Raw genomic sequence first — 20,125 nt, forward strand, 5'->3', positions numbered from 1 at the left:
CACTTGAGCCTTGAGGTCCCTCTCATACCTGTTCACAACTGCCTGCCATCCATCCATCCATCCATCCATCCATCCATCCATCCATCCATCCATCCATCCATCCATCCATCCATCCTCACTGGCTCCCATGTACCCCCTCCATCTCGAATTCCACCCTCAGCCCCAAAAGAGCCTGCTGCATGACTGAGGATGAAACCCTTACTGCAGAGGTCAGAGGAAGCCTGGCCATTTGGCTTTGGAAACTTAACCCATCCTGCCCACACTCCTTTTTCAGGCACTCATGGTTTCCTCACCCTGTGCTGTCTACCTTGCCATGGTAGCTACAAGTACTCAGAAGCATCAAGTTTTGCTCACTCCCCCAAGGTTTCTGAGAAACCTTTCCAAGAAAGAAGACAGACTGCTTTAAAAAAAAAACAAACTTAAAAACATTTTTTGCTATTTCAGGAAAAACAATGCAACAAATAATTTTAATGTATTCTGAGAAGTGGGCTCCCATTGAATACAGTTCAGAGTGGGGTTATTCTTTGAACTATTCCAGGCAGACAATAGTTTCCTGACAATAAATCCATGAAATACCAAATCATGGAACATTTTAGTAATCCTAACTGGAAGCGAACAAATTCGGCCAGAAGGTTTCAAATCTCAGTGTGCAAATAGGCTTCCCTTCCATCTGTCCAGCTCACACATCTCACCTAATAACTCATTTTACTCAATTCAGTTATTCTTTTTGTGAGTGCTGTCAGCCTGCAGTACTTTCCAAGATCACCTTTCACATTCTTCCTACAAAAATAATAATCCAAGCACAGCAACAAAATGCTGGGCACTGAATGCAAGATGAAGCGGCAGCGTAAAATGGGAAAGACTGTAACTATAATTAAATAAAAATGTCTGATAAGGAAAGCTTTCAACTTTTCTTGTTCTCCAGGAGCTTTAATTGCCCACCAGCTCCTGCAACAGAAGTATGGGTAACACTGACCTGCTGCAACGAAATCCCAAGGAGCCACAGCAATCATTGCTCTGCCCAAGTGCTCCGTATAATTCATTAAACCTTATCATCCACACACTCACATAAAGCTAAACACAACAGAAAACAATACAGCCTTGTGTTACAAACAAAAACACACCAGGAAAACAAAGTCAGGCACGGAAAGGCTGACAGATGTAAGAAGAGCCCCCCAGCTTCTTCCTCAAATCCCAGCTGCTGGAGATTCATTTGTGAGGACCAGTATCTTGGTCTATCTAAGAGCAACCCATTGTTTGAACTGACTTCTATGGGAGGCCCAGTCCCACTTACACAGCTCTCTTTATTTAAGTAGCACAACTCAGGGATTTGTCCCTTGACTCCATTGTTGAAACCAAAGAACAAGGACTTTGCTATTACATATTCCCAGGCAGCCCCTGCAAACACTCAGCCAGAGTTCTTCCTCATGAGCAACCTCACTGGTTGGGTCTGAGCAAAGTCACTCTGAGCAAAGTGCATGCAGGAGGAGATGCTCTGTTTCCAAAACTATCTTAACTGGCCCCAAATAAGAGAAAGCAGGAGATGAATAAGTAAAATTGGGTACATTCCAAAACCACATATTTTTGTATGAGAGCCCCAGTGACGTTTTGTTTCTGCTGGCCATTTAATGCATTTGGCAAGCTTCAAACAGCTTAAATACTTTTCCAATGAGGTATTTTGGTTCTTAAAATAAAAATATTTTTAAAAGTCTAGATTTTTTTTTTATTACTCCATTTGAGTATGTCATTTACTCTAACATCATCACTTCTAGTCATAAAATACAATAGTTAGCTCTAGATTTCTGTTTTATGCTGAAGCACGATGATAAAAAACGAGTTGATGACCTTAAGCTCCATATTCAGTGTAACAGATACAGCAGCCTGGAGCTGCAGAGTCACAGGAGCTATTTCAGGAGTCATTCACAGTTGAGCTTCACAGAAAAGTATGTTTTTGCTTTCTTCACCGCCTGTTTTTGCATGCATAGAGCGTCAGAGATGCTTCTCAGGCATTAGAATTAACATTAAAATGTCTACTCTGAGTGGCGTTCTCAGGAGGAAAGGCTTTGGAATACCAGACCTTGCTCTCAGGTAGGAGGATGACACTGTGACACAGCTTTCAGTTGGCTCACTTCTCTTAATGGGGCTGGGATGATGGAGCAAGAGCTCAGCTTTCCAGCACCACACGTGAAGTCAGCATCTCGACCAGACTGCCAGCTCACTCCTGATCATAGCAGAATTAGGGCTAGGGACTCATAATGCTAGGGGAAAAAAAATCCCCTCTTGAAGAATAAATATATAAATGAATAAACGAGGTCGCTTGCAGCAGCATGAAAAAGTAGAAAAGAAGCATATCCATTAAAAGGGTTTGGGGAGAGAAGAAAAGCAGCTTGCTTTTCTTTGTGAAAGGTGCTCAGATTCTGTGCACGTTTGCTAAATTCACACCCTTTCCTTCCCCCCCAAGTGGACCTCTGTACCACCTTTCAGACCCAAATAAACACGTGCAGCCTATATGAGCACAACCTCCCTTCCAAAGTCTATTTTTTCCTCAAATTCTTCTCTGAACTCAAATTGCAGCAGTGAAACCCAGAGGTCACAGATGCTAACACACACCTCATGAGGAGGAGCACTCCTAAGGATGAAGGACAGCCCAGCATCTGCAGCACCATTAACCTTGCAGCAAGCGTGCTGGTAAGCTTCAGGTTTCCACTGTCATGGCAATTCAGATTTAAACACAACCTTACCAAAGCAGTCTTTTCTATAACTAAGAAAAACAATAAGTAAAGGAAGCATAGGAGAAATTTGAATCTATACATACACACACATACTTTCCTGTCTCCAAAACAAAAAAGAATGAAGGATATTTTGCTGATAACAATTTTGTAAGACGCATTCCTGAAACAGCAAGAGAGTCAATGGCCACACTGTATTTTGGGTTTACACAGACAAAAAAATGCAGCTCCTCTAGGCTGCCATGGTGGGAGTGAGATGAATAACTGAAAAGGGCAGAATAAAGCTTTGGCTGCTATTGAGCTGATCTGCACTGAGTGGCACAGTTCAGCTGCTCAGCTGCTGCTCTCTCCAGGTTGGCAGTTTCCAGTCAAAGCGCTGGGGCAGCTTCGCTTTCTTCTGCCCCGTCTTTTTCAAACACCACCAAACCCAGACAGCATGTGAGATGCATCTCCGCCAAGCCACTGTCTGCCAAAATCTGTCTTTGGGAAATCCAAGAGCAGACTGAAAACGCAAACACAAAAAATCCACTCCTCTTCCACTGCCCAATCCCTTCAAAAATAAGTTAATGATAAAGGCAGACTTGAACAACTTGACCAATTTCAGGAATGCTCTCAATAGCTCACAGATTTCTCAGCTGCAGGCTCTGGCCGTCCCTGCCCAGCTCACACTGCTGCTCTGCTGTGAGCAGGCACCAGCACCACCAGTGGTAATGCTGGCAGCATTCATAGAAGCATTAATAACAGTGGGAATGCTGCCATAGGCTTGGACACAGGGCCAGGACTGCAGGCTTTGATTTACATAGCCTCCAAGTCAAGCTCCTTTGTTTACTATTTTACAATAACCAGTTTGGTCTCACTGAATTGACAAGCCTTGCTTTCCTGAAAGCAAGAAGGCAGAATGGGACGTGCAAAATAACAGATGGGAAAGGACAAAGACAAGTCCCTACTTTCAATGTTAAAAGGAGTAGAAAAAAAAATCTGACAACTCATGGATCCCTGAAAACCTTTGGCTGAGTAAAGTATACAAATGAGCAAGGAGCTGATGTAATGGAAAACCTTCGATCAGCTCTCAGAACTGTTATCTTATGAGTTTGCAGGCCACCTAATTCTACCAGATGACAGCAGTGCAACTAATAAACACAGAATGGCCTGGGTTGCAAAGGCCCACAGTGCTCATCCAGTTCCAACCCCCTGCTGTGAGCAGGTCACCAACCAGCAGCCCAGGCTGCCCAGAGCCACATCCAGCCTGGCCTTGAATGCCTGCAGGGATGGGGCATCCACAGCCTCCTTGGGCAGCCTGTTCCAGTGCCTCACCGCCCTCTGGGGGAAAAACTTCCTCCTGATATCCAACCTAAACCTCCCCTGTCTCAGCTTAAAACCATTCCCCTTGTCCTATCGCTGTCCACCCATATAAACAGTCAGAACCCCTCCTGGTTATATCCTCCCTTCAAATATTGGAAGGCCACCATGAGGTCTCCCTGGAGCCTTCTTTTCTCCAAGCTAAATAAGAGACACACTAAAGCACCAAACCACCACCAGAACTCTTAACAAAACAACAGAGCAAGCAGGCTGCACGAGGAGCTAGCTCTTAAATTGCACTGCTCTGCTGCACCATAGCAGCCCTGGAGAAATGCAGCCCCACGAGGATACCTCCAAATAAATAAATCAACCTCATTTGTTAGAAAGGAATTGTTTGCACAATGGATGAAAGGATACTTGGAACTGAGCAAGGAGAATGCAAGAGAAGCATCTGGAGCACTGGCTGACTGTTTAAATGATTCCTGGAGATCTGTTTAGTTCTAGTAACAAAAGCAATTATCTTCTGCAGTATATAAATGTAAGTATGGAATATAAATAGTGGAAATTATTTCAGGGCTGCATAATACATCTGTTAGATCATACTTTGCATACTGGGCATGGCTCTAGCCATCTCTCTCCAACAAAGATCTTACAAACACTGCCAATGCAGAAGGAATAGTTCAGGGCTGAAGAAAGCTACCAGATGAATTCAGTAGCCTTAGTGCCCAGCCTAATGGGTACAACACATGCACTTAAACTGAACAGCTTACAGACAATTAGCTACATTCTGAGGCGTGCTTCTTTTCCCCCCAGTTCTCCTACAAAGAAATCTGTCAAAATATTTTTTTGATAGAATAAAGAATGAGTACAGAGCTTTCCAGCCACATAGCTTGAACTAATTGCCTTGCATTAGCTCAGAACGTTACTTATATTACACTCTCAATTCTAACTGCAGTTGATCCTTAATTCAAAGTTGCTCTTAACTCTCCCCTTCACAACCCTGCCTTGCTTGCTCCATTCAGCAATCCAACACCCACTAGAGCTGCACTGTTATGAAACTGTCAAATTGCCACATAGGGCATTACTGCAGAATAGTACCTCAAAGAGGAAACAAATTCAGATGCATTTCCTTATCCTATACTAAAACTGACTGTTGCTTCTGTCCCTTGATCTCCTAACACCACATACAGTGTCTGAATGGGATTCAAAAGGATACTTAGCATGTTTTGCAGCTAATACTACTGCAGTCATCAGCTCTTTATACCAGAAATCGAAGCTCATAAATAAGCCACAGTTCCAAAAGGGAAACAGCTGCTGCATCATCGCAGAGTGCTGCTGATGGCAGGTTGTAAACAAGGCTTACCCAACCAGAAATGCAAATGCAGTGCTAAGGGACTCCCTCCACACTGCACTGCTGATTAGGATGATGCAGTTCAGAAGGGAGATCAGGGTCTGCATAAACCAGGGAGATTATGTTAGTGTCAATCTAATGGCTTTAAATCATGTTACCAAGAAAAGACTGCCCTTGAATTGCTCGGAATTTGGATCTGCTTCACAAGCAAAGATTGAGGAGGGTTCAGTCAGTGCCACCAGTGGACAGAAAGGAAAGCAGCTGCCTAGTGAGCATAATGAAATCTCATCACTGTGCTAAGAACACGAGTCTTATGCAGCATCCACCTCTCTCAACAAGAAAAGCACAGACGAGGGCCCTCTGGAGCTGTGGGCAGGACTAAGCTGTGCTCACTGCACCCACATGTTTCACTCAGACACTGCTGCACTTCTGTGAATTCACAGCATGCAAAGCATGGAAGCAAAGCCTCTGGAATCATTTACTGCAGTAAGTAGAAGTATTCACCACACCAGCAACAGAAACACTGCAGGGTTTTTCCAACTCCTATCATCATCTTCCTGTGGCACTGCATTTCCCAAGCATAAGTACCTCCAGCTGGTCAAGTGAGGGAAACCCCACTGCTGTAGGGTGGATTGCACAGCATGTCCTGATAGATAGGGCTAGTTAAGCAGCCATGGTCTGCAGAAGGAGGGCACCCACCACCTCTGGCTGTGCTGCAGTTTACTGCCCAGTCTTCACTGGGCAAAACTTTGCAACAATTCAGCACAGAGCTGAAGAAGTTTGCTTTGGTTTGTCTGCAGTGCTTCAGTGATGCACGCTTCATCCTGCTCTGCTCTGTGACTAAGCATGCTGCAAATGATATTTGAAGGTTTGCATTGATGCTATCAGCGTCACAATCAGAGATTTCTCTGGGGGCCCAACTCAGTTCATTCTTCATTGTAAGGATGTGTAAATTCTTAATGAGGAGATTTGCGTCCTGCAGCGCAGCAGCCTGGCTGCTGGAAAAGCAGTTTAACACTTGACAGCAGAACTGCATTTGCAAAGGCAGGAAGATCAATTTATTCCAAGAATGTTTCAAAGTAGCAGTAGTTCTACATCTGTTTGGTAAGGCACTGCCAATGGTTCAGCTCATGACTTTCCAGTGCAGTATAAATGGACGTGTCTGCTATGGATAAGAGGGGCAACGCAGGCAACATTGCATTTAGAACTGCCTGCGTTCAGCTGCAGTAAGCACGTAAGAAAACAAGCACTGAAGCTCTCTGGGTGCAGGTTTGAGACTTACTGAGTGGATCAAAAGCACGGCAAAATAAAAATCCCACCCCAAGCATTCAGCAATGTCAGGACCTTACTGAATTCTGAGAATTAAGGTCAAACTGGCTCTTCTAAGACTTTCACTGCCTTCTAGATCCACAAAACATTTATGTTAATATTAAAACCACTTAAAGCCTAACCCTCCTCACATACCAGGAACAAAGGACCCAAACCAAGCTGTTAGCAGCCTGTTCCCTGGCTGCTGTCCTGAGAACTCACATATACCTCATTTTCTGCTGCACACAGTTGAAGTTCTTCTCTAGCAGAATCATTACTTGGTCCTCAATATGTAACTGTGCTACTCTTCAGCAAAGAGAGATTCTACCTGACACAGGGTAACTCAAACTCAACCTCAAACTGCTGTCCTGCCCCCCAAGCTGCTGTGCAAATCAAGAGGCAGAAGCATCCCATCCCTTTGTACGGTTGGCCCCAACCACTTCCTGTCTAAAAACAGATTTTGAAAAATCTACTTTGAAAAACAAATCTTCAGAAATAACAGCTCTTTTTTTTTGTTGTTTTATTTTTTATTGCAAGAACTCTGCAAAGGCACCGCTGGGTACCACATCATCCCATAAAGATGTCAGCTTTTTAGTGATTACAGCTCTAAAGAGAAGGAACGAACAATAGAGCACTTCCTTATAAGTACACTGACTCTGCGCTGGTGACAGAGACCATTTCCCCAAATGGTCAAAAAATTGAAGCAACTCCACTGCGGTTTTTTGACAGAGAACTGTTTTAAAAGCACAAATCCCACTGCGAGCCAAGGGAAACCGAAGCTCACAGTGACACCTACAAGCCTTCCCAGGATTTCCATCAGCAGGTTACACCGTTTCCTTAGTTTATAGCAATATTTTCACAGTAGAGCTGTTTGCAACACAGCAACTCTGACTTTGCTGAACGGCACTGAGAAAACCGTTGTGCCAAACTGTACATTCACTCTTTAACATTCTCTGTCTGAATGCTGACAATGCAAACACAGGAAGGGGAACTCGAGGGCCATAACCCCCTCCTCTGATTTCATTGCTGCGCAAAGCCCGGGAGCATTGCTGACACCTGAACACAGCCCCTTGGCTCCACATTACCAACACCAAAAAAGGAAACATCAGGAAGCAAAGCTGAACTCCAGCTCCCTTAGATCAACCGCAGCCTGGCTGGCAGCAGAGATGAAGGCAGCCATAGCAGACAACAGAGCAGCACAGATGGCACTGCGTGCTGTGTGTTGAACTGGAGCTGGTGGTTCCCCGGGAGCAGTTTGGGCTTTGGTGCCAGATGTTATTTTGCTGAATAGTCCCAGAGAAAGAAGCAGGGAAGTCTTCTCTGTTTGCTTTTGTATCATTAGTCTGCATACATAACCCTAGCAAACTGTAATAGTGAGAGCTATCCCTTCAGCAAGGCCATGTTAAATGCTGGTAGCTGGCAGCACTACTGAGAGAATCGCTTCCTGTGGTTGTCAAAGGCTATTGCTATTTAAGGATGGACAGATGCAAGCAGGCGAGATCCTCATTCAGTGGAGCACTAAGTGCATGAGGGATCTGCGGCAACATTTTTCTGATCACATCTGTCATTGTGATCACTGCAGGATTTTAATTCCATTACTCGATAATGCACAACACAAAAAATAACTCTGGCGCCTGCTGATATTGGCAGGTACAAGCAAAAGCAGCCAAGGTGTCCATCTCGAGCCCAAGAAATGAGGACAACACATCGCACTGCCTGAAGAGCACCTTGGTCAGCCAAAGTGAGCGGTGGTGGCTCTGAACACAGCCAGGCCGTCTGCTTTCCTGGCCAGATGGATTTTCGGGAGCAAGACCGCAGCAGCCAAGCTGCAAGGGGCAAGAGAAATCAGAACTGCTGCAATAGAAGGAGGGAAAAGTCATCATTGGAAAGCAGCAGTTTCTGCATCTCCCTGGAGCGAGTCCCGCGCAGCCCTGGCAGCAGCTCCAGGGGAACAATATCTTATTTTCTGGGGGGCTTACGTAAGGCAGAGCCTGTCACGTGGGTGGAGAGCAGCAAAGAAAGGGCATTATTCACAGCCTGGCATGGATGAACCCAGTTTAACACATGCACTTGGAAAACACTGTTCTCTCTGTTCAGTAATATTATTTCACATTCCACTCGTTTTGATAACCTTTTCCTTCTCCATCTACTCCACGGACTGACTGGAAAGCCGACTAATGCCTTCTCCAGAGACCAGCCAACACACATCGCTGCTACAGGCTTTTTCTGCCTTTCAAGATGCTGCTGAGCATCATTTTGCAATAAGTGATTTACAAATACACGCTATAAAAACAACCGAAAACCAGAGAAATTCAGAAGGGAAGCCCCTCTGCTCTACTTTACAGGGAAGGAGCACCCTGTAAGGGTAGGGCTGCTTCCTTGAATTTAACACACGACCTTTCACTCTGATGAGAAGAGGCTTGCATTAAAGGTAGAACTAAGGTGTTTCAGCCCCCTACTTTCCCCCCTACAGTGGAAGTCATGCCTCTGTTCCTTTAACATGACCTCAGCTTAGAAAAAAATCTAGGGTAAGTCCTAATTTTATCTCTCAAATAATGTATTTTAGAATCACTTTATACAGTTAAGGCAGAGATGATCCTTCTCTGCCAGAGAAACCTGCATGTGGCCTTACATCTCTGAAAACCCCCTACACATGTCCATCCATAGAGTGCCCTGGCAAATCCAGAAGGTGACAGATAATCAGATCTGAAGGGCGAGTTTTCAGCTAGCAGCCAAGCAGCAAATGACAAGAGCACGTAGCTGTTCGTTCCTTCTGACATCCAGTAACATTGAGATTTCCTGAGCTTCTTCCTAATAGCAACCCTGATGCTAACTGCTGCACAACCTCCATGATGCTCAGCATACTAGAAACTTTTTCAGATCCCAGGGGTGCATTCGATAGCTTCCTAAGGCTGAATTCACTGATAACAGAATGGAAGCAGACTTCTTGAGGAGCAAAATCCACAATTTTTTTTTTTTTTGCCTGTAGTTTAATTTCATTTCCCAATCTGCAGCAAGACGTTTGGTACAAATAAATTTCAGCTTTTTGTTAAAGAAAGAAACATGTCCAATATTCTATCTAGTATCTTGTGAACCAAACTTTTCTGTGGAGACAAGACTAGCTTTACGCATCATATTCTGATCTGCATTTCTGCACTGTTTAAGCAAACACCAAAGTGAAAAGGTGTCCTGTTGTAAATGAGGACCACAATCAACACTCCTGATAGAACATCACTGCAGTCAGTGACACCAGGACATTTTGAAGCACTGCTCAGCATGGAAAGAAGTTGGATTGTACCAGGATCACACAGCAATGACAAGCACTCACGTGCAGGGAGCACTCACACGCCTGACTGTTAAAAACTCTGGATTTTAACTAACACCCCATTTTGCATAAATGTATTCAGAGCCACATCAGCTACGTTAAACCCTGATACCATCTTACTGAAGAAATTTGACTGCTTGCATTTATAATTCGTATGCAAATACAAGCAGCTGGGGAGACCTCCCTATTTTAATTAAGCTACGGACTGAGGCATTAAGCCTCAGAAGGTTTATTCTACCAGCAGGACCGAGGAATTAAACCCATCACAACAATTTTCACAGACAGTTTCTCTACCCTCTGGCTTACCTTCTCAACATCTGCTTTTGTAACATTGATATCAGCATCCATTTTCTCAAAATACTGCTGTGCTCGATCGGCTTCTTTGCAGTCACGTTCAAACCGCCTTTTACTCTGTAAGGAAAAACACAACTTCAAAATCCACTTAAAAGTCAATAGCCAACCCCTAAAATATCTGCTGTAACAACTGAGGAGATTCTATGACTTGCTTGTTTATACTGGGACACATTTCCATGTTAAAAACAAAAACATTTTTTGTTCCATGCTTCAGACTACTTCATTCCATATCATCTTCGTTCATAACATCTCTGCTATTTCAATATCTTTCCCTATTAGTGTTTCTTCTGTTCTGGTTTACCAGATCGCTTCCTTCCAACACTTAAATCTCTCATTTTTATAATACACAACAAGGGAGTTTCTAAGCTGCATTCATTCACAAGCAGGGCTTTTAGCTACCAATGTCCCCTTTCCTTATCTTCTCCACCTACAGTTTCTCACCAGTTCATAATGAATGTTGAGGTCCAAACCAATGCATTTACTTCTGAGGAACAGGTATTTACTCAGGAGACGACAGCACTTGATTTATGCATGCAGGAGGAGCTATTCAGCTTATGGAGGAATATCTGAAAAGGATCCTCAGGGACGCTGCACCTCGATTAACGCTCAGCACGCGTTTCAAGTCAGACGCAACAAAATGCTATTTGTAACACACAGAGCCCATGGAAAGCCCAAAGCACTCCAAACAAACTGCCATGCCTACCGTTGTATTTTAGACAGTGAAGTTTTAAAAGATCACATTTTCCAGCTTTTATCCACCCTTTGTTTTCTAAATATGAACTCTGGAACACTGCAAAAACGGTATAAAAATGACTTGAGCATCACAGCTGAGGAAATTTCCACTTACAGCTTCAAGTTGTTTCCAGCAAGTTTCAATATGTTGTTGTGCCTTTCTGCCATCGTGGAAGTGCTGTTTAGAAAAAGAGAAAAGGAAGCATTTTCAACAACAAAGGACCAAATTGCCAATTATGTTCAAGGGCCTCCTCACAAGCAATGAAGAACAGAATATAATTTTCCAGAATAAAACAAATTATTCTGACAGTTGTGTTCTGCAACCCTGGTAAATTGAGCAGGTGGACGATGACTATCTGATGTCTCAGCAGGCTGCAGATGTGTATTTGCATTTATTACAGTGGTTAGTTAGCTTAAATCCAATTAATCCTTTTAGCAATTCTACCTTGCATTATTCCCTGTATCTCATAATTATTGGTTTCTCACGCTATGAAATCTGAAGCGCTTTGAGGTGAATGTGATCCCTCTGGTTACTGACTGCACATTGACCCTACATCACAATTTCTCTCTGCATGGAATTTACCAAGATGCCCTTGATTAGCACATTCTAACAACTGCTATTGGCCCTGACTTCCACTCAGACTCAACAGTAAACCTCGCCTTCCTACTCCCTCAATATCTGCAAATCCAACTCCTGGTTTCTCTAGAGATATGCAATACTTTGGGTCCCCCAGCAACCATTCTCTCCCATACACTGTGTGCACACCATGGTGTTACAGAAGCTCTGAAATATGAGTGACAAGGCACATATCCTGACACGCCCTTTAGAGCAAGGCTCATAATTATATTAATTACAGTCAGTTTAAATTGCAGTTCTTAGCCCTTACACAATGGTCTTCATCAGAGAACCTAATATGCTTCAGATACTCCTCCCTCTATCCCCCGCACGCCTCACCTGTCCTCAGGGTAAGCAATTTGTCAAAGATCACTGCATAAATCAATGACACAGTTGTAAATAGGGACCACGAATATGAGCGTAGCACCCAGCCAACTGTTACAACAGGCTGCTCTCCTTACAAAGCACCTTGCAAAACAAATAACAATCTAGAATAGCAAGAGAGACGCCTGCCCACTGCATTATTTACTAACAAGTAGGATGCTTTACTCAAACACAGATGTGGTCTTACAGAGTAAACTTCAACAATAAAGGTCTGACATTGCCAATTAATCCCTGCAACAGGCACGCATTGTCTGGCACGTGCAGAATCAGATGGTAAATGCATCTCAAGTAACACAATGTCAATGTGTCAGGTTAGAGAAACCCCTAGTTCAGAACAGAAGCCTTCCACAAACCACTAAAGTCATCAAGTGCTTGCAGGCAGTCTCCTTCCAACTGGCCATGATGGACTTTGTGCACTTCCCACTGCAGCAGCAGGTCGTTCCCTCTGTCAGAGCAGCACATTTCTGGAGTAAATCATTCTAGCAATGCCTCCCCAATGCCTTTCAGCCTCCACCAGGCAAGCCAGCCCCAACGCATGAGAAGTAGAAAGCCACAGAACTGCAATTCTCTCACACCATGCCAATAGACTTCCACTGCCTTAAAATCATAAGCCTCCATGTGCCTGCAAGAACAGAGAAGCAGTGCACTGTCCCAATCACTCCAGACAGTGTTAGGTGCAGTCCTGAGCCCCATCATTAAGGAGCTGTGTGTAACTGTAAGATGAACATAGGGACACAACAGTTTTCACGTTCTGGATGGTGCCCACCTCCACACAACCATTCTTGAAGCAGAGGAAAGAGGCACAACGTCAGTGATGCTTTAACTGTGGGCACAGCAGCACTCAGATCAACCATCACAGTCCCACCTTCCGTGAGCAGCCAAAGTGCAGCAGCGGGGCTGATGACAATGCAGACAAGAAGTGATTTCCAGCCCTGTTTGTCATCAGCTCTGACAGTACGTGGGGAGTTCAAACCATGCTGTGCTTCCCCAAAGCCCAGTCACTGCACTGTGACATTCAATCGCAAACACGACTGTGAAACTGCTGGGTGGTGGGGGAAGATTCCAAGCAGATTTCAGTTCCTTTTGTAGATTCCCATTTCCTGTAAATGCTGCATGCGATCGTGGGCTGTATCTTCCTTACTAGGAGGATTTGAAATGTTCACAATTTCAGGCTTGCTTTTGTAATTAAGAGCTTAAGAAAACCATCCCAAGGAACAACTACAATTTAACGCCACGTTTTAAAACATTTTGCTGATAAGCATGGAACATGTGGAAATCCTGAGCAGCGAAGCAAAACAAACAACACTAACTTGGCTGCCTCCACACTGCACTTCCTGCCTGCTGCCTCCCTCGGCCCCTCCTTGCCTGCTTCCCACTCCTCCACCTCTGACTTTGCTGGTCTGAAGGGACTGGATCACAGAACAGAGCCCAGCACTGCCAATGAGCCTCTGGGAAGAGCACACCCCATTACTGAACAGAACACAGCTGCATGCAAGGGCTGAAGGATGGACTTGAAATTAACAGCATATCAAGTAACAAAGCTGCCTTCAGCTCCTATTTTTAAACTCCTTTGTTGTTAACCAGCAGTGTAATTCTCATTTTTGCAGGAGCCATCCGTCTTCTTTCCCCACTCCGTCTTAGGGAATTACCTTAAACTGGCCCAAGTGCATCCCAGCATAGCAGAGAGCAGGAAGGCTGCATGCTGTTCATATTCTGCTGCATTTTTGAGAAGTCCTTTTACAGGAATGGGCTATAAAGTGGGCATTTCTGAGGATTATTAAATAGAGCCCGTGTGCAGCGCCAGCCTGATGTACACAGGTGAACCACGTTCTGGAGGTTCCACCTGAACAGTCTGTTTGTTTTCCTAACTGTTCCTAACTGTTACCTAACTCTATTCATAGCTCTCCGTTCTCCCTGCTGACACCCATACATCCTTGCTGTGGGAAGAGAGCTGCACACGATGAAAAACGTACCAAGCCCAGCACTTCTGCTTTTGCAAATCATTTATGCTCAAGGGATCATTTCTGCATCCCCAAAAAGCACTTTTAGATACAGTGATAGCACTGATGCCCTTTCAGCTACCTGCCTTGTTGTCACTGTCCCAATTTTATGGTTAAAAAAGCCTGAGACTGTGGTGCAGGGATGTGCTCAGAGTCATACAGGAAGCATGCAGCTTCCTCCAACCCCTCACTATCTTCAACTTCCACAATCCCATTTCCTTTTACATACTTTAAAATCTTCTGATGCAGCAAATGCCCTTTCAGCTGTTTGGGCTTCTTTTTATTTTTTAATTTAGTAAAAATAAAGATCATTTCCTTCTTGATACGGTTTCAAGGTGCACGATTTAAAGATTGTTTTGTTTTTCTTTCCTAATCAAATGCAATAATAATTGGTTTATTCTACACATGGTGATTGAGCAAACAGGAACTCAACAAATGATTCAGCAAATGCTATGGGAAACTGCCATCCCAGTCAGTCACGCACATTACAGTAATCAATTTAGAATAGTTGATATAATACAGACTTCTTTCCTCCTCCAAATTGAACAGCTAAACTGATACACCCTAATCAGGCTTTCCATTTAAAGCCTTTCAGATCACAAGTGAGATACCAAGCTCATGAATCACACTCCAAGCAGCCACTCAGACATTTCCAACAGTGGCGCTGGTTGTTTAAGTGCTGTGGTTTTCTCCAGGCTCCTTTCTACATTGACAGCGTTGGAAATGCACGTGAAAAAGCAGTTCTGGATGAAAAATAAACATTTGTGAGGCAGGTTTAATAAAATCAGTGGTACAACAGGTTACAAAACCTGCACAGAAGAAAATCAAGGAGTGTAACAAGGAGAAGGCTCTAAAAACTTCACTCGCACAGAGAGCTGCAAGCACGTCAACTGCTAATAAAATACCACAGTGAAAGGTTTGTTTTTGATAGTGTTCATTACTTTATCTCCCCAAACCACCTTTTAATCTACACTTATGAGACTGACGCTAGCAATCACCATGCCAGCTTTGAGATTTTCCTGAAAGCTACTTTATCCAAGTATGAGACCTACTAAATAGCTTAAAACACAGCAGCAAAGCCCAAGCCACGCTGGCTGTGTGACCACAGCTATCCTTTTTCCTCATGCACTGAAGCACAATGTCCTCGGGATGCTCAGCGTGCTCTGAGCAATGGCCACGCACGTGCCTCCATCCATGACTAGGGACACTCTAAAGGATCCCAGCTGAAGGAAGGTTTTGCTGCAGTAAAGGATGAGCAGGAAATCCAGGCAACAACCAACTGTACGCCAAGCATTTCGTTTCCAAACCAAGCCACACCAGTCGGAGCGCTCTCCTTGTCGCCGTGCTGCATTTGTAACAGCTGTGGAGAAATCCCGGCTGCTGCGCAATCAGGACAAAACTCCCATTGACTTTTGCTAAGCTCAGATTTCATCCACGCTGATGAAAGCCCTGGGAGCAGCTAGAGAGTCACCTACAATAGAACGCCTGTTAGTGCCAACACCACTGTAAGAAGGACAGGGGGAGATGATTGCCAAGTTTTCTTGGTACCCAGAAGGGCCGATAGAGCTGCAGACTCACGGAGCAGACAAGAAAAGCATGGTAGAAGATGACTTATCTTTGAGAGACCCTTTGAGAGCGTTCCAAGAAAAGCAAGATGTACTGAGAAGCATCTTACACAGAACCACGCAATGCAGTGATTTCACTGAGGAGCTCCTGGGCAGTGTTAAATGAAAGGACTGCCTCAGCCACTCAGAACACCAGCATGACAGCAGGGCTGATGGTGCTGGACCAAAACCCAACCACAGGGAATAACTGACTTATGAAAGGCTTAAAAAATATATATTTAAAAATTTAAGCCTTGCTTTTCTTAGGGAAGTAAACAGCAGTTGACTGCATGGTCAGATTTAAGACCTGCACATTAGCATCTGTTTGAGTTATAAAAATAAAGAGGAGAAAAATATATATATTATACACAATACAGTCAGAAAAACTATTCTAGTTCGTTTATACGCAGAGCACACTGTTCATCTGACCACAACCTGTTCAAGATCTTAAGAGATATGATACAGTACAAGGCCATTTCATTTTCCCTTCAGTTTTCCCACACTCAAACCAGACTACATGTGCAGAAACCAGTTACCTTTGACTTTTTGTAACAGGCATCCTCAGCTCATAAGAACGGACAATATGAAGTCAGTCCTACCAATGTAGTGCTTCCTGATCTCTATCAAACTATCTTCGCTTGTGTCACAAACGATACTTAAAATAAAGACCAGTGACAAAAGCATTGATAGAGACGGAAGTCAGAGAACATTATTTTTTCCTCCATTTTCCCAGCTTAATTCGCAGAAAACCTTGACAAATGCTTTTCCTTTCCTGACAGCAAAGATAGGAAACAGCCTCTTGAGATTTAGTTGTTCCCAAGAATAACAACATGGTCTTGAGGTCCTGCCATTCTCATTGCTGATAACGTAGTATAAGAGTCCTGTGAGCGGTGACATGACACACACACCTAGCTTTGCATGTTCATCCCAGTTTCTTCTTAGTATTGTGACACTGCCTCCTTCACCTGAGCAGTCTTCAGAGTGAAGATTATTCACCTCAACATGTAACTCTGCTGAAACAAGTCTGAATCTAAGCAAAGCTGATGCTAATTCAGTTGTCTCCTGGAGTGGTGCATGCCAGTGAGACACAGACGACCAAGACTTCTGTTTCTCAGGCTCTAAAGACTACATTAGCTGCACCAGACAAACAGAACGAGCTGATCGTGCCTACCTGGAAACGTGAACAGGGCCAATAAGGAGCATAAAGCTAGAAGATACCAACAATGTCTACAGTGATTTGCAGGTTTGTGGTCCATTCTCACACCCTTGCCCTTGCTGGGGTCACACTGCAAAGCTGGGTACCTTCTCAGAATCTCCCACAGTGTCCAAAGTTTTCTTTCTGGTCATCAACAGGTCCTGCAAGATTCTACCTGGCAACATAACTTACTATTTGTTCCTAATTTAGATATCCTATTTAAATTAAAAACTTCTACCCCTGTTCTTTTGGACCATGAACTGTAAGTGGTAACAGAACAAAAGCTGAGGAAAGCTCAGTTTGAATGCAGTCAATCCAAAGTTTGAAGCATGGCAAAGCACTTCCTTTCAACACATCTCCTCATCCTACAGACTTTGTCTATTGAGTTTGTGATTTCTGGAAGACAGCAACATTTCTCTGTACCTCTGCAGCACAAAATGCAGCTGTGCTCCAAATAAAGGCCTAAAGCACACCCATAGCTCAGTTTGGAAAATCCATTGTGCACATGACAGGGCTGTATTCTGCCATCCTGTTTCATGCTTGCATAGTGCAACACTCCATGAGAAATCCTGCTGAAAACCACAGGACTATTAGCAGAACAGGGCACTATTCAGAATGAACGAGTGCTGCAGAATTCCTCCAATTATTTACTTTTCATCAACACCTGAGAGTCTGCAAGAAACAGAAAGCTCTCTGACACCCCCAGGATGAATGCACACAGGGAGGGTGCATATGCTCCACTATGAAGAACCAGACCGTTTTTGCCCCTGCAGTATCCATAAGGATGCATTCATTCCCTGCTCTGCTTCTATCCCAACACAAAATGGAACGTATTGACACCGGGTAAATTCTCCCCAACCACAGGGTCCCAGTGCTGCACCAGTTCAGTCTGCAGCAGACCTGCTGGCTTGCACTTTACTTTCAGGCTCAATTGCATGGAGCCAGCCAATGCCCGAGGGGAGGTGGAGGTGAAAGCAGAAGCAGTAACAAGAGGGATAGTTCATGACTCCCAAAGACATTTTTAGCAAAGTTGATGTGAGAGCAGTGGCTACTTAGAGACAGAGAGCAGCTGCTGCCAGACAGGACTGGGTCAGACCAGTGAGCAGAGTTCTGAAATCATCCAGAAATGAATGTGTGAGTTTCTATTCAGAGACATCACAGCATTGAGGGTCTTTCTTAACCAGGGTTGAGAAAATACCTAGATTATCTCTCTTGAGAAGCCTGGAACTGACGTTCTAGCTTGCAAACAGGCAATAAGATCCTTGCTGAAGACAACACAATAGCTTGTGTTGTCTAAGAGCAAGAGATTCCAGAAAGAAGTGAAAGTGAGGAACTGTACTGTTAAGAGTTTCACTTCACTGGAGAGCAGGGAAGAACTGAAACAGTGCAGGGAGTTCTCCATCTTACGTACAGGCAATGTAGGTAAAGAGGAGGCAGGGTGGATGTCTCCAGAGACTGCAGGGACAAAACACATAGCCTGCAGCAGGGCTAACATCAGAGGGGCTATCCTATGGAAGAAGGATGCACAGCAAAGTAAAACTGAACTGACTTTGATCTTTTTTTTCTTTTAAACAGGTATTTAGACACGTGAATACTCAATCCAAATGATACGAGACTGAAGAAGAATATGAGTCTTCCAACTCCTCTCTGTGGTCCTACCCTCAGGAAGGATCACCTCTTACTCACAGCAGCTTCTACATAACAGCTGATTATGTATCAAGCAGCGAGCATGAGAGCTCTGCCAGCAATGTTTCTACAAACTCCAAGCTATCCATCAATCCATATCTCACGAGGTTTTGCCATAGCATCAGACCTGTGATATTTCCACAACAATCGCCGTGCAGATCCGAGTGTGATTGATGCATTTGTGTTTTATAATATGAAATATGCCTGAAGGGAGAAGCAATTTCCTTTTCAACACCATTTGCTCGCAAACGATAAGTCCAAAGGAATCAGACAAGGATTCATAATTCACACAGTTTATATTCATGTGACAAGAACAAAACAAGCAACCATGACTGACAGCTGCCTTCTGCTAAAAGCTGACTTATCATCAGCAGCAGGTAAACAGACCACCAGATCCTTTTTGCTGTTCCTATGGTGCACTGCTGGACTGATATTAAAATAATTTGCTGTCATTCATGCTGTGAGCCAAACTTACAATAAAGCTCTACAAATAAAACAAACAAGCAATACAGTTAGTGCTTGCATTCTTTACAAGACACCAAGCCCCTCATAATTCCATTTAAAACATCTATCAGGTATCCCAATCACTTTATAAATCCTTGTAATTTCAAAATCAGGTAACAAAATCAGAAGTGACAGGCAAACACCACACAGATGGCTTTCACTTTCGTGGCTTTGCATATTGTACAGAACTCACCCAGAACAAAAGGTCATAGCAATGGCTGAGGTCACTCTCCGATCCCAGCTATATGCAAAACACACCCCCATGCTGCTGGCCAAATGTGCCCCTGAAAGACCACCACCATTCTGCAAATGAAAGATGTGTCCACATTCCATTGCAGGCTTATTCTCATATTCAACTTGGGAAAATATGGACATTTTCAGACTCGAGTCTTGCAAAGCACTTCAATGTACTCTTAATGTTTACTGGGGCTATTTATAAATGCTTACGTTTTTGCTGGACCAGCAAGGGTACTTTTCAATTTGCAATAGTTTGGCTGTATGGAAATGAGGGGTTGTATGGAAATGAGAGATGCTGTCCGATGCTCCCTCGCCTGCTGAACTTTGCTTAGCTATTTTATGTTTGGTTTACAAGTATTTTTAACAATAATGCTTACAAACAGCATTTTGTGCCCACTGATAGGAGTTCAAAGCAGGGGGAAAAAAGCCATCACATCTCAACTAAATGCCTTTCAGAGTTGGTGACATGCAAATTCATCAGCTTTAAACGCTCATGGTGGCAGGCACACAGGCTCATAAACCACTGTTTAAAATAAAGTACTAACAAACTCCTCATTTTAGCAGTCTTGAGAGCGACAGGTTAAAGAAAAAGATTCCTCAGTAGCACCAAAACAAAGCAGACCCCATAGTTCTTAAAAACAGACATCTAATGGGAAAGTTTGGTTGATCAGATCTGGTTGAGAAGCAAGAAAACATGAATCAACTTCCTATTAATTGTTTCCATAGGTTTAGTAATACAGCTTCTCTGTTTAGTTCATGCTTCATGTGGTGCTGCTGGACTCTCCCCTACACAAGCTTTTG

At 43.8% G+C, this 20,125-nt stretch overlaps 1 protein-coding gene across 15 annotated transcripts in view; it reads right to left on the reverse strand.

Moving 5' to 3' along the window:
• FNBP1 (formin binding protein 1) overlaps positions 1–20,125 on the reverse strand; it is an 83,980-nt gene that overhangs the window by 28,708 nt on the left and 35,147 nt on the right. For all 15 annotated transcript variants that reach the window (XM_048966389.1, XM_048966388.1, XM_048966387.1 and 12 more), the window contains exons 5-6: positions 11,214–11,276; positions 10,319–10,423 (exon numbers count right to left, since the gene is read on the reverse strand). In XM_048966389.1, coding sequence (XP_048822346.1) covers positions 10,319–10,423; positions 11,214–11,276 — 168 coding nt within the window. The remainder of the gene's footprint in view (positions 1–10,318; positions 10,424–11,213; positions 11,277–20,125) is intronic.

This window comes from Lagopus muta, chromosome 19 (assembly GCF_023343835.1).
Source record: "Lagopus muta isolate bLagMut1 chromosome 19, bLagMut1 primary, whole genome shotgun sequence".
In the NCBI taxonomy this organism is placed as follows: domain Eukaryota; kingdom Metazoa; phylum Chordata; class Aves; order Galliformes; family Phasianidae; genus Lagopus; species Lagopus muta.